Consider the following 14458-nt stretch of genomic DNA (forward strand, 5'->3'; position numbering starts at 1 on the left):
GAGAGAGAGAGAGAGAGAGAGAGACGTGTTTCAACTTCTTCTCACTAAAGATTGGAGGTTCATTTGCAATCCGATTAAATTGAAATTTCAAAATGTTGTTCCTGACGAAAAGAACTACATTTTGAGTGGAACTGATAGTTCAAATTCCTCTCACTTCTTTAGGCATTACACACTTGTTTAGTGAGATTTTCTCCCTGTTATTGTGTGTATTTACTTTGGGATGATGTTGTTGGTAGTATCCAAGAACTGCGTTCTTGATGTATTGGTAACCTCCAGACTGTATTCTGGAAAAGAAAAACATTGTATCCCATTAATTTTCATAGTGGAAAGCTTTTATTAGACTAAGTCCCGAGATTTTCCTTTCACACTGAAGGATTTCCCCGTCAACAAATCTCTGTGTTCAATTCTTAAATTTCTCGCAATGTGTGTGAATTATTGGAGTCGAGTATTGTTATTATTATTGCCATTTTAATTCTGCACATGACGGGTTGAAATATTGTTTCTGCTGCTTGTTTGTGTTACTGGTTCAACCCCCAACACATTTTGTGTATAATAATCATGTTTCATACAGATGCAAGGATGAATCCAAAATTTGAACAGGAGGAACAGCAAACAAGAAATATCTGGCTATAGATTTTAAATCTTCTTTCATTTGCAAAATACTAAATAGAGTTGACAAAGAACATATTTATCAAGTGTAAATTGTCAGAGTGATGACCTGCAGCATGAACACAGTAATAATTTCTGACAAACTATGCAGGTAATGATCTTCCACATGCCAATTGTAGAACAAATTCTCGCACAAAAATTGAATACAAAACTATCCCAGAATTAACTTCAATTAAACAGACCAAATTGTTAGAAACTTTGGATTTTGGAACAAACGATGCCAGAGAAGACCAGACATTTCTTGAAAGCTCAAATGCAGCTATGCTAGGAACTCTAAGCTAACGAAGAATCCCTCTAGAGAGATCTTTAAACCAATGGTATACTAACTAAAAACCAATAAGCAAAATCACAATAATAAATCAAATAAAAAATGAATAAGTACTGAAAAAATAAAATGAACGAATTACCTGTGATGCAAGCATGCAAAGCAAACTTGCCTTCAATGTGAGGAAAGCTATGGACTCGATTGGGTTGATTTGAGCAATCAAATGCAGCTTTTATAAAGTCGAGGGTGATTTGTTCAATTTGAGTAAATGGGTCGAGCTCGAATCTGTTTCAGAATAGGAGGAAGTTTCTCCGTACGAGGCTCTCAGGGCTTCCATTTTCCCGCTTCTTGAGCGAGATCACCAGTTGCATAATCACCGAACAGTATATAACCATCTGGCTGTATAGGAAAAAAGAAGAGTCCAACCACAAATATTTTCTAGCAATAATGGAATTTCAATCCCGTCGATACGAACAACTTTTAATTCTTTATTACATGCATGGAAGAGAATTATGAGACCCCCCTTTATTTTCTTTTCTTACTTTTCATAGTTCCAGTTTACAAAAAAAATTCCTTACAAGATTCTAACATCCAAAAAGAGCTGTAGTCGTCCCGAAGTATTACAACCAACAACAATCCTTGAACATGAGATTTAAAGAGTACACCCCAGGTAAACAAACTATTAATGGGGCCATTTCCTAAGACTATCTTCAGAACACCCAAAAAAGGCCCACCCATATTCACTACAGCCATTAAATGGTCGGCACACCAATTTTATATTGGATTATTCAGATTCTCCTGTTTACTTGTTACATTAGAAGCTTCAAAGGATTATTTCAGCATGTCAAGGGCAATAAAAGTGACACACCTCAGTATTCTGGAATGAGCTTCTCCAATCATAGGCAGCCATATACATATTTTTCTCCTCATATCCAATGCGAGCCAAGTTGGCTAAATACTACCCAAACAAAATAACCCAGTGCAAAGTAATCAGCAGCTACATACAGGCCTGATTTTCTTGCTGGTGGATCCAATCCAGTTTCATTATCCATTGACGTGCTCAACCCAGCACAAGGGTCTGCATAAATGATTCGCATGAATGAGAGGAAATAATATATCTCAACCTATTTATACAAAATGAGTCAAATTGAAGAAAGAAACCTCCAATCATCTTGGATATGCGTAGCACGGACAAGGGAACATAAATTATAGAGCCATACCAAACTAACTTATCAAATACAAGTTGTAACACACTCTCACTGTAGAGCTACCAAAACAGGTCTTCTAAAAGACAAGTAATTACAAGGTTCAAATGTGAAAATGAAACAGTAAGTAAATATTGGAACAAGCAAAAGAAAGGCCCTGGAAATTTGTTTGAACTATAAAATGGATATTGAGGCTCTAACTCAAGTAGCAATGCCAGAACATTGAAATATTATTTGGTGTTCTACCAATTAATTTATCTATTTTTATAATCACTTTGCAGGTTCTTACCATATGATGGACATGAATAAAATTCAAGCAAGAGCTTAAAATGTGATAAATCCTCGTTAAAAAATAGAAATATCTGGAGTATCAGAAAATAAATTATACTCAAGTACATACATCTAATTAAAATATTTTTATTTTTGTACTCATAATCCAGAAGATAAAATTTGTTTTTTATTCTTTTGTTCACTTCAACTCATCTCTGATAGTCTGCAATTCTAAAAACTGACGACCATTATTAAGGTCCACATTCCAGAGCCATTAACTTTTGGTGGTTCATTTAATTAGTTATGTAAAGAACAAGTGAACCCCATATGCTGTGAATGTTCATCCAGCATTTCATCAATGCTGTAAATATTGTACTCAAGTTTTCATTAGCAGCTAGAAAGCTGTTAATCATCAATATTAATCTTTCCTCAGACCAATTAAACACCTAACCACCATTAACTGGAAGTTATAGCCTTTTTATCTTTAATAACTACTTCAATAATAAAACTTCAAATTCTACCATCATTAAAAAATTCAAGCTTTTAACTTGGAATAAACCCACAACTTCCACACACAGAATAGAAACCGTTTTCTAGAACTCTCACTATCATTAAAAAAGCTAACATTTCAAAAGCCCAATTACACCATTTAAGAAATTCAAGGTCATAAATTTACTCTATTCAGTACTCATATGCACGTGTCAAAAGAAGATTTTAATTTGATACCTTTTGCAAACTTCACCAAAGGTACCACCCCATAGCCGCTTTCTAAAAACCCTTCAGCACGTGCTTTCCCACAACTCAAGCCCTCCACAGTCACTACTCTGGAGCTACTGGCAAAGATTTCAGCCATGGAAATTGATGCAGCACCAACGGGACGGTTAATTGAGAAACAGAACAGATCTACGGGGAGGGAGAATTAGAGAGGAGAAAGGGAGGGGGATTCAACAGAAGAGAAGAAAGAAAACAAGAAGGGAGAGAACGCCATAAGCCACCAAAAATATTCATTCATCACCATCTGAAAATTAGAATGCAAAATAGATTTAAATAGTAAAGCAACGCTAACGAGCTTGAGCCCGAGCCCATACAAGTCCAAATTTAAATAATAGTCCAAGAAAATAAATAAAGCTTAAATAAAATAAGTAAACGTCGTCCGATATCCTCATCAGCTCTCCCGGGGTGGGAGAAAAACTCGACCCTATCGAGTTGATAGATAGTATAGGCTGCAGTCAATCTGATACTCCAAATGCTTCAAGTGAAGCCACGAGGGACGATCTTTCTAACGAACTAAGTAACGAAATTCCATAATTGATAGTACTGAAAATTGTAGCTTATTCCCAAGAATATGATCTGACCAAGGGGGCCGATCTTTCATTCTAACCAAGTACTAATACTGGATTTCAAATAACCAATACTCATGCACCTCATCTTCAACATTTTCACATGATTGCACATAATGAGCATAAAAAGTACGTCGATTTATCCAACAAACAAGGAAGTACTGAATTTTGCCATCATTGGTCAATACAACACGTTCATCTAAAATAACATCAATTTTAATTTTGTTTACTGTGATAGATGGTATTAAAGTAGAAATATCAATATAGTCAAATTGGGGGTCCACAAAGTTAGGTAGAAATGGATCATCAAAGGAAGTAATACAGTATTTGTAAGTAATGAAGTCCTCAATATTTAAAGTAGAGTGGTGGCTAAAATGTGATGAAAGGGCAATCACATGTGCATTTGAACCAACATGCTTTAAAAATTTTAAAGGACCAGCACTACAAGCTTGCAATATGACATAATCCCCAATATTAAATTCAAAATATTGTTTATGCGAATCAACTTGAAGTTTATATAATGCATTACTTGCGTCATGTTGTTTGTTGATCTCAATATGCAAGTCATGAAGATGGTATACAAATACTTCAGCTCACAACAACACACTAGCATGCGGGGACATGGGAATAAGTTCTAACGGTCACCTAGACTTATAACTATGAACAACTTCAAATGGATTTAGACCTAGAGACCGATTCATAGAATTGTTATATGCGATGTGAACAATTGAGGGGATCGAGTCCCAATTCTCAAGATTTTTCTGTACTAGAGACTGTAATAAATTGCCAAGACTTCGGTTAGCAATTTCGATTTGACCATCAGTTTGAGGTTGGTCAGTAGTGGAGAATTTCGATTTAATGCTAACAAGCGACTGGATTCTCCAAGGGTGACTAGTGAAATCATCAAACTCTTTGAGTTGGGTAAGGGTATGACATATAACATGTGATTGAGAGTTGTCGGAAACAAGGGGTATAGTTTCTAAAGTCTCGGGAAGGGTCGGGATTCCACTTAAGGAAGTGTCCTGACTATAATCATCAAAATCTTCAAGTTTAGGGCCATATGCTAGATCTTCTAACGACTATTCTATTGCATTCTTTCGTTCTTCTATGACTAAGGCTCGATTAGAACATTTGAAAGAGATGTGGCCAAAATCCTTACAGCTGATGAATAGCAAGTGAGAAGTCTTTGGAGTTTCACAAATTATACCCTTATTTTCCAAAATTGGAGGAACATTAGACGGGGGAAGTCCTAGAAGGGACTCAACAGGAGGAAGTGGAGCCACATTAGACGGGGGCGGTCCTAGAAGGGACTTAACAGGAGGAAGTGGAGCCAATGAAACCGAAAGATGATTGCCATTACGCTTTCTACACGAAGAAAAAGATCTTGGACTATCACGACTTTTACAATTATTTTTCCAAATAGGAGGAACATTGGACGGAGAAAGTTTTATGATAGACTTATGATGAGGCGACGCTAATGAGATGGGTGAACAACGATGACTACGTTTTTCATATGGAGTACTAATAATCAATTCATAATCTCAAGTTAAAGAGTAAGCGTGATCAAGAGTAGTGACACCTCGAAAAAAAAGCTCGCGCTTAAGATCATCTCTCAGACCTTGGCTAAACCTACTCAAAGTCATGCTTTCATCCTCAATTAAATGACATTTGGTTCGAAATTCCTCAAATTGCGCGATATACTTAGTCACTAATTAATTTCCTTGTTTAAGGGCATCCCATTGAGTAAGAATTTCAAAATTATCTCGTTCTTGCTTACGAATCTGATCCCTATTCCTACGATCGCGTCGAAAATATTTTTGATCACTTTGTCCACGATGATATTGTCTATTATGAGACGCTTCATAATTAGTGTTAGTTAAACGAGGGGTTCGCTTAAAATTGCTCAACTTAGCAACTAGGTTCTTTCTCTCCTCACGAGTAGCAGTTATATCTGATTGGACAGTCGATAGGCTAGTGGCAAGTTGCGCTAATTGTCTAGTGAGTGCATCAAATTGGGATGGATCCATGATCAATGTATTGAAAATAGAGATGACAAGACGACCCCTATGCAACTACATGCAATGTAATACCAGCTAAATGACGTGCTAGGATGAGATCAGTGAACAATACGTGCAAGCAATGGAAAATAACTTGTACCATTTTTTTTAATTTAATTTTAAATATTGGGATTAATTAAATCCAAAACAAGCTAATATTGCTAGTACATGTAAAATGGCAAAACAAGGGTCAACACTAGTCAGATTCTCCAATCAATTTAAGTGGGGAACAATGGAAGTCAATTCGATTTATGGTGTCAATTCGATTAATGATTTTGATCAAGTGAGGTTTAAGGCTAAAATTATCACAATAACAGCAGCACAAAATTTTAATTGATGCAATTTTAAAAATGAAGCAGTAGTATAAACCAATACTAAATAGAAATCAAGGACTCCCTGTTGTTTAGGTTTGATTATTCGTATGCCGCTTGATCTGAATTGTCGACTTATAAGCCCCAACTATGCTTCTGTTCTTCCCTTCGTGTCCAATGGTTTTAACCTCTGTTAACTGTAACTTGTGCTGGCTCTGGTGTGAACGTAAAACTGAGTGTGGTGACTGTGACTTTTAGATTGTTGAGATGGACTTGGAAATATATGAGTGTGGTAACTGTGGTGGAAGTGTATGATCTTGGATTGGTGGTAGTGGCCTATGGCGATGAAGCGGTAGTGCTCTGGATGCCTGGGTACAATAGATAATGAAGTGGTAGCGTGATGGTGATTAGAGGCGATGGCAGCAAGAGAGTGATTGTGAGAGAGGAATCGGGTGAAACTGTGGGATATTTGATGTCAATGGATTGGTTATAATCGGGCTTGGTCGGATATTTGGGACTGGGTCAGATGGGAAGGGGTTTAGATCCTGTTATAGATATGGGCCAGCTGGGGTTAGTGTTTGGAGAGTGGGCCTGGGTCGTAAAGAGTAGGCTGGGTTAGTTGGGCTAAATGGGCTTGAATGCTAGGGTTTAGAATTTGTGGAACAACACCACAAATTATTATTATTATTATTATTATTATTTTGAGCAATAGAAAAAAACGAAAAAAAATTTTTGGGCGTGAACAGTACCCCGTGAATAGTAACTTTTTTTTTTTTCCAACTAAGACTGAGAATTGAAGAGGAAGAAAAAAAATTGCTACTTTTACCAAAAATTCTTTTAGTTCGTGCTGTTCCAACAGATTTTGGGAAGGAAATATGAATAAATTTTGGATTCAAGAAAAGAAATCACCCATGGTTCGGCTCTGATACCAAATTTGATGCAGCACCAACGGGACGGTTAATTGAGAAATAGAACAGATCTACGGGGAGGGAGAATTAGAGAGGAGAAAGGGAGGGGGATTCAACAGAAGAGAAAAAAGAAAACAAGGGAGAGAACGCCATAAGCCACCAAAAATATTCATTCATCACCGTCTAAAAATTAGAATGCAAAATAGGTTTAAATAGTAAAGCAACACTAACAAGCTTGGGCCCGAGCCCATACAAGTCCAAATTTAAATAATAGTCCAAGAAAATAAATAAAGCTTAAATAAAATAAGTAAAAGTCGTCCGATGTCCTCATCAGAAATACCTCAATATTCCCACCGCTTGCTTCAACCTCAGATATGACGAAAATCTGCCAAAGAAAAAAGTGTAAACTATTTTTAGGATTTCTAGGGAAGATCTGAAAATAATTAGAGGACAAAGGAGAAAATCGACTGCTATTCATACATGAGGAGCTTATGAGCCAGATTTTACATGCAGGTTCATTGCAAAAATGAAATTTTTTTACATTTAAATGAGCTTGCTAGAACTTAGTTTTACAGCAAAACTGGGAATGGTTACCAGAATCCTGGAAGAGAACAAATCTGTCCAACATTGCGCACACGAGATGTTATTATATGCAGAAAGTTATGGAAAAAAGGAAATTTCACAGTTCAAATATTTTTTTCATTGGTATTTCTGTCACAGCAGTACCTGCTCGACCAGTGATGTTGGCAGGAATATGTCGTGTACCAGAGATTGCAATGAAATGTACGAGTTCACATCAATATGGTGATTAATGGCTACCTCACCCTGTGAGCATAAATGAACATCACAGATGGATGAAAATGAAAAAATAAACTTGCAGTTTTGTGGACATATGCATGTTTGATACATGGTGCTGGATGGCTCAACTAACAAGACTCACTTTTTTTTCTTTATTGACACTGTTGGTTGTTGTACAATCGAACTTAAGAGACAAATCAATAAAAGAATAATAATTAACTTGGGATTAATGAAGAAGATTTTGCCTTCTGGGATCCCTAATCTCCAATAACCGAGTTCATCAGTGTCTCTATTTCAAAAACCGGCATAAAAAGGGTTATACTCGGCAGGAAAAAGTGCTTTGATATACTGCAAAAGGGGGTTTACACTTTCAGAGGAAGCTTAAAGCCGTGTTTGCGTGCATTCAATAAAAACAAAATACGTCCACAATCAAACGCAATGTGCAGTGCATTAAGCATTTCCCTCTTAACCCAAAGAAAACAATCACATCCCCATTACAGTGGGAACAAGTTAAATACAACTTAAAACATAAAAATTCTATCATATGAGTTGTCCATAAACAGAAATGGGACCTCACTATCCATGTCTAATGTCAATAATAACACTCCAACGAAGAATAAGATGAAGGAAAACCCAAAAAATATAAAATAAATTTGAAGGGAGGGACTGAGAATAAGTTATCACTTTTAACATATCTATGATCAGCAACACATACCCGTTCCGTTTACCTGAAAAGACAGTTACAGGCATATACACATATAAGCAAATGGTTGCGTCTGAATGGGAAACCTATGACAAATGGCTGAGATTTATAGACAAATAAATAGTTCTGATTTTGACAAACATATTGCAGTATTATATCCTGGAATACAAAAAATCAAACTAAGATTACGCAAAGTAAAGAACAATTTCAAATCAAGGAAAAAGGCAAAAACTTAAAGAACATTTTGCAACCTCAGGAACAGTGGTTGGCTTCTTAAGAGAAACCTTCTCTTCCGTACTAAAGGAAATCTGGCTTATAACGTTCGCAGCTTGCTTGAAATCAAAACAATAAAAATCAGAAAAAGACTAATTTGATTTCCATTTATTCAGCACAAGCTATGCTTTATACCTGCACAATGCACACACATGTTCGATTATCAGAAGTTCCAGATTCCAATTCCCCATTTTCACCATCAGATGCAAATATTTAGCTGCCAGTCATCTCTTTTAGTTTATAACCTGAACAAGGTTTCCTGAAAGTAGCAAATACTACAGGTAATCAGAATTTAATTATTGTGGCGAATATTTAATGACTGTATCCAAACGACCTTAGGAATTGACGTAAATCCAAATAACAAACTGACGTGGAGGAAGTTATCTAGTACTGGACCACTTCGTATATAATTTCGACTCAAGAATACTGGATAATTTAACTTTGAGCTTCAAAGGGAAGATTTAACAAGCCAAGAACCTAAAGATGTTTGAAGTGGTAAAATCTATTTTCTATTCTTCTATTCGCCGGTTCCTTTTCAAATGAGCCTATTGAACCTCATTCTAAACAAGTTCAGTTCCCCTAGACTTTCTCAAAAGTTTTTCAAATGAAGGAGGCATGATACTTCAAGGAGAAAAACCTGAACCAAACGGCGATTATCCGACCCCATCAGCATATCCCTACAATACTTAAATCACAACTACTAATCCCCAAGTGCACATCTGCAATCTAGTTGGGTTAAAAATCACTTCAAAGAATAAGGAAACTACTATCCTAATTAATTTATCCACTTTCAATTAACACTTGCTTAAATCTATAATAAAAAGATCTAAGGCCTTTATTGAAAGCTCTGTGAACTACATAATAGTTTATTCATTATAAATTGGATCTAATACATCGACTTGCCCCTGCTCACCTAGAACTTATTCAAACCGGAGAGCAAAACAAGCCATGCTTGAACACATCTTTGGATCTCATAATATTCTCAACTTTAACCTGACCTCAGCTCACTAAGCCTCCCTTTTGGACGAATTTAAATCATAAATATCTAGAAATGAGTAGTAGATAAGTAATAAGTACTTATGGTTTGTTAGAATGAAACAAAGTAGAATGTGTGATGGAAAACAAAGTTTGATCATTTATAATGATTTACAAACCATTTATAAATTAGTCAAAGGCAGCAAAATTAATGGATGGTATATGGTGTAGACTAAGGTGCTTGAGCTTGACCTGTCAAAAGATCATTCAAACTAGGCTCAAGGAACTGTGATCAGTTCAATGATGCATTTCTTCCCTGTTCAACTGCACAAAACTTCCAGAAATTTGTCAGGACCCAAAATCCAGTTTATCCAAATAGCACTTGATTCACAAGAAGAGTCCTCAAATACATTGAAATACTTTATTTTGTACTTGAAATCATCATAGCTGGTTAAAAGAAAAACACTAAACATCTTCAAGCAAACTTAATGACCCGTTGAAATAGAGTTTGAGGGCTTCTTGCTGATCACAGCAAGTTTTACGCATTTACGAATATAAATGTAAAACACAGAGTTAACAAGCGTCTAGGAGGATCCAGTCAAACCTTTTCTTGCAGCAGGAAGAACTGTGTAATGCAGTAAAATGTTATGGGATGAATCATATGCAAAGGCTTTTCAGTATTAAACAAAGATTTGAGTACATTGCATCCATCTTCGAACTCTTTTCTGAAATTTGTGCCAAAAATAAGGCACTGAAAAGAATGAAGCATCCTTTTAATGTTCCATGATTAATAAACAAATGAACTAGAAGAAACAGAACTTGATGATTGCTGCATCTTTATCCTCCAAACTGATAGTTTAATGTTCCAAGCTAAAGCAGCAAGCCAAGACTGCAAAGACATTAAAAGGCAATAAATCCAAGTAGATTTATTTACCAATTAACAAAGTCGTGAAAAGAAGTAGAAGGACCAGGCCATGCTGGATTTCTTTCAGAAAAAAATCCTAGACAACAGTGAAAGTCCATAGAGAACCATGACACTGTAACTTTTGTAAGCTCTAATCAAAACTATCCTAGACCTCAGTCCTTTATATTATCACTACTTACCATCTTATCTAGCTAACATTGTTCCAGAAAAACCACCAGCTAAAGAAAGAGATGGGAAGGGGCCAGGGGGGTTAAAACAGTCTTATAGGAATAAGAGGAAAAAAATAAAGAATAACTGAAAACTCAGAGAGTGGCATTCCACCTCCAACAAGACTTCTAGGTATTATTCTTTTTTCATAGTTTATTAACAAATGGCATGCTGAAGTTATTTAGCAATTGTTGCTATTACTATGAACATATGACTAATTTTTGTTTTCATTAGAGGACGTAAGATTACATGTACATAAAGATTGGTCTGATCAGGGAAAAGGGGTGCAGTTATGAAGACAGCTTCCAGGCCTGCAACTCTCAAGACCAAAAAAGTTCTGCTTAATATTCTCATAGGCATTTTCTATAGTTACAAATTTAATCTAGCCTCATTAAAAAAAAAAAAAAGGGAATCAAGGATGGCACCAATTTTTACTGTCTTTTCCAGATTCAAGAGAAGAGATTGATGTCAGTTGTCAGTATTCAATTTCCAAGTTAGCTCGCAAGGTCGGAAAGAAAGCTATTACTAATACAAAAACAGTACAATCAAGAAAGGAAAAGAGATGCTCAAATCCATTGCATTCTAATGTAATATATATCTTTCTTTGTATGAATCTTGGACAATGACAAACATGATCTACAACAATTGTAGTTCTCTTCATGGAATCCAAAACTCACCGAACCTTCTTGCGAGACTTATGTGGGCGGGAAGGAGGTGAAGGAGAAAATTCTATTGGCAATGGGGGAGTTTTTAAATCTCCAGACAACATCCCCACCACCTCTTTCATGGAAGGTCGGCGAGCAGGTGACTTTTGCAAGCAAAGAAGCGCCACTGTGATGCATAACAGGGCTTGCTCTTTATTTAATGATTGAATATTCTGATCGACTAAATCAAGAAGCTTCCCAGTCCGGGCAAGATTACGTGCCCAGGATAGAAGATTGGCTTGTTGGAACTTTGACATGGGAGACCCTGTCACCTGAAGCGGCCTACGTCCAGCAATGAGGACTAATAACAGAACTCCATAACTATAAACATCACATTTCTCAGATATATCCCCACCACCACCATACTCCGGGGCAATGTAGCACACGGTTCCCCTCATACTTGGTGTGCTACTGATACCCCCACTCTTAGGGATCTCCCCACTGACAGAATCGTAACTATTTCTCTGTGCTTTCCATAGCTCACCATTGAGACCATCCAACCACCAGTCCATACTACCCCTACTGTTCCGGCTCCTGCTCCTGCTCCTTTTCTTCTTTCTATCAGCATACAGTTCATCATCCCCTGGCCAATAATTTTCACAGTAATGATCATCGCTCATTGACCCTTGTGCTTGTTTTTTCTTCTTCTTTTTCTTCTTCTCAAGCTCTTCGCAGTACTCTTCCTTCCACCACTCCCTTGCGGGCCTTCTCTTTTCCTTTATATTCTTCTCATCATCTAATGATACCCACCAATCTAATCGCTGTTTTTTCTTCTTCTTCTTCTCCTTCTTTGAAACAACGCCAGAGCTTGATGAGGTAACAATCCAGTCACTTTTTGGCCTCTCCTTCTTTATCTCATTCCCAATCCATTCCATTACATAATCCTTCACTTTTCCTGACTCCCCTTCACCTCCATTATCTTGTTTCCACCACCAATCTTTACCCGGTACACTCTTCTTTTTCTTCTTCCACCCGCTCTTTTCCCCCCCACTCTCATCACTAAACCTATCGAAATTCCCCTCTGAGATGCTAGTCTTCTCCAATCCCTCAAATGGAGATGCCATCTCTGCCACTGTTCTTGGCGACACCACAGGAGCTGCATCCGCCTCAGGGGACAACTCCACCCCCACCTCGGGTGAGTCCTCAACCCTGACAATTACACTCTCTGGTGACCTTTCCACGTCCCCAAGATTATGAACATTATTGAAGTCCTCGAACCCATTTGTGGTAATCACACTCCCTGTCTCCTCCAAAACAAGTCCATTATCCTCCACCCCGTTCCTCAGATTACCGTCCCTCTTCACCTCACCTTTAATGTTCTCCTCCACTATCGACCTTGCCAACCCAAAATCGCTGATTTTCGCATTAAAATTCCCATCCAACAAAATATTGCTTGGTTTAATATCCCCATGAATAATCGGGGGATCACAGTAATGATGTAAATACTCGAGCCCTTTAGCTATATGCAAAGCAATCAAAAACCTCCTATCCCAATTCTTTAGCTCCTGGCTTTTTCGATGGAAAAGACAGTCTTGTAAGCTACCATTTTCCATAAGCTCATAAACCAAAAGCATTCGACGTTTACCGGGATTTGAGGAAAACCCCATCACGGAAACGATGTATTTACATTCAATCTTCGAGGAAAAAAGCAACTCATTCTGGAACTCGCGCTCTCCCTGTAAAGACCCAGAATCCATGAGCTTCACAGCAACATGCAAAGTAGAGTTCTTGGTGATGGGGTTTGGTTTAAGTGTAGCGCGGTAGACAGACCCGAAACCCCCCTGGCCGAGGCGGAGGGAAAAAGAGAAATTGTTGGTGGCGCGACGGAGGAGAGAGTAAGACAGCCGGTGAGGAGGTTTCTTGGAATCAGTATCAGCAGCAGAAGGGGCTGTCCGCTTCTTTATGATCCTCCCGAAGCAGAGAGTTAGTAAAATAAGAAAAGAAAACGCCGCCGTCAGTCCACCGGCCAGCGGAGGTACAAGATGCCGGGTGATCTGGTGGTGAACCGGCGGCGGTTGACGGGAGGGCATTTTAGTAAATTCGTAGTTTGTCGAAGTGTTAACGGCAACTGGTCAGAACCGACTGTGCAGAGTAATTGAGAGAGAGAGCGACGTGTTCAACTTTTTCTAGTGAAACTCTGATTTTGTTTTATTTCGTATCGATCAGTCTTTTCCTGAGTCAAACAAACGCAATGGATTTTATCATTATGATTTATATTATATTATTAATTATTGAATCTATTAGATTTTAGTTTATATGGCGAATTTGGACCAAAATTGTCAGAATTTTTTTCGGAGAAATCACAAAATTCCATTTAGGATTTATAGAATGTCGTGCCAAAAAGAATTGAATCTAAACAACAATTATTTTGTATCTTGAAAATGAGTTTGATTTTCGTATCATAATAAAGCTGTTCAATATTCTCATAGTTCGACATAAAAAAATTTCTTTTCTAACAAATTGATTCTTCACTTCAAGCCATCAAATCTAAATGAAAATGCATTAAATATGAAATATAATTAAAAGTAATAGAAATAAAATATTTATGGTATTGCTAATACTTACTAACCGTTTTGTCATCTAATGCTCAGTTCAATTATACAAAAAAAATGTCAGATTCAATTATTCTTTTCAATTCTAAGGTTTAGAATCGAAAATCAAACAAAGTATTTGTTCGCAATTCTAATATTCATTATCGAAACAAATTCATAGGCAACTAAATAACCAAACCACCATGTAACTTAAGAAAAAAACTTGAAAAAGATATAAAGGATTAAAAAAAAAAAGATATAGAGGAAAAAGGGTGATTAAGTTTTTTAATCAATGGAATTTACATTTATCGAAAAAA

General features: G+C 37.0%; 1 protein-coding gene across 3 annotated transcripts; it reads right to left on the reverse strand.

The window, feature by feature from the left end:
• Nucleotides 1-755: 755 nt before the first annotated feature.
• LOC111403911 (receptor-like serine/threonine-protein kinase At4g25390) lies at nt 756-13777 on the reverse strand. Of its 3 annotated transcripts, XR_002704589.1 has the most exons (4): nt 11584-13777; nt 8935-9058; nt 3136-8858; nt 756-2012 (listed from the first exon to the last, which is right to left on the reverse strand). XR_002704589.1 is itself a non-coding variant. In XM_023032569.1 (2 exons), the coding sequence occupies exons 1-2, from the start codon at nt 13638-13640 to the stop codon at nt 10562-10564; spliced, it is 2154 nt and encodes a 717-aa protein (XP_022888337.1). In that variant the 5' UTR covers nt 13641-13777; the 3' UTR covers nt 10435-10561. The 3 variants fall into 3 exon arrangements, 2 of the variants coding, with proteins under 2 accessions (XP_022888337.1, XP_022888338.1); XM_023032569.1 differs by lacking the exons at nt 756-2012; nt 3136-8858; nt 8935-9058 and adding an exon at nt 10435-10663 and having other exon boundaries at nt 11589-13777; XM_023032570.1 differs by lacking the exons at nt 756-2012; nt 3136-8858; nt 8935-9058 and adding an exon at nt 10560-10663 and having other exon boundaries at nt 11584-13776.
• Nucleotides 13778-14458: the final 681 nt, after the last annotated feature.

The sequence above is a fragment of the Olea europaea genome, chromosome 11 (assembly GCF_002742605.1).
Source record: "Olea europaea var. sylvestris chromosome 11, O_europaea_v1, whole genome shotgun sequence".
In the NCBI taxonomy this organism is placed as follows: Eukaryota; Viridiplantae; Streptophyta; class Magnoliopsida; order Lamiales; family Oleaceae; genus Olea; species Olea europaea.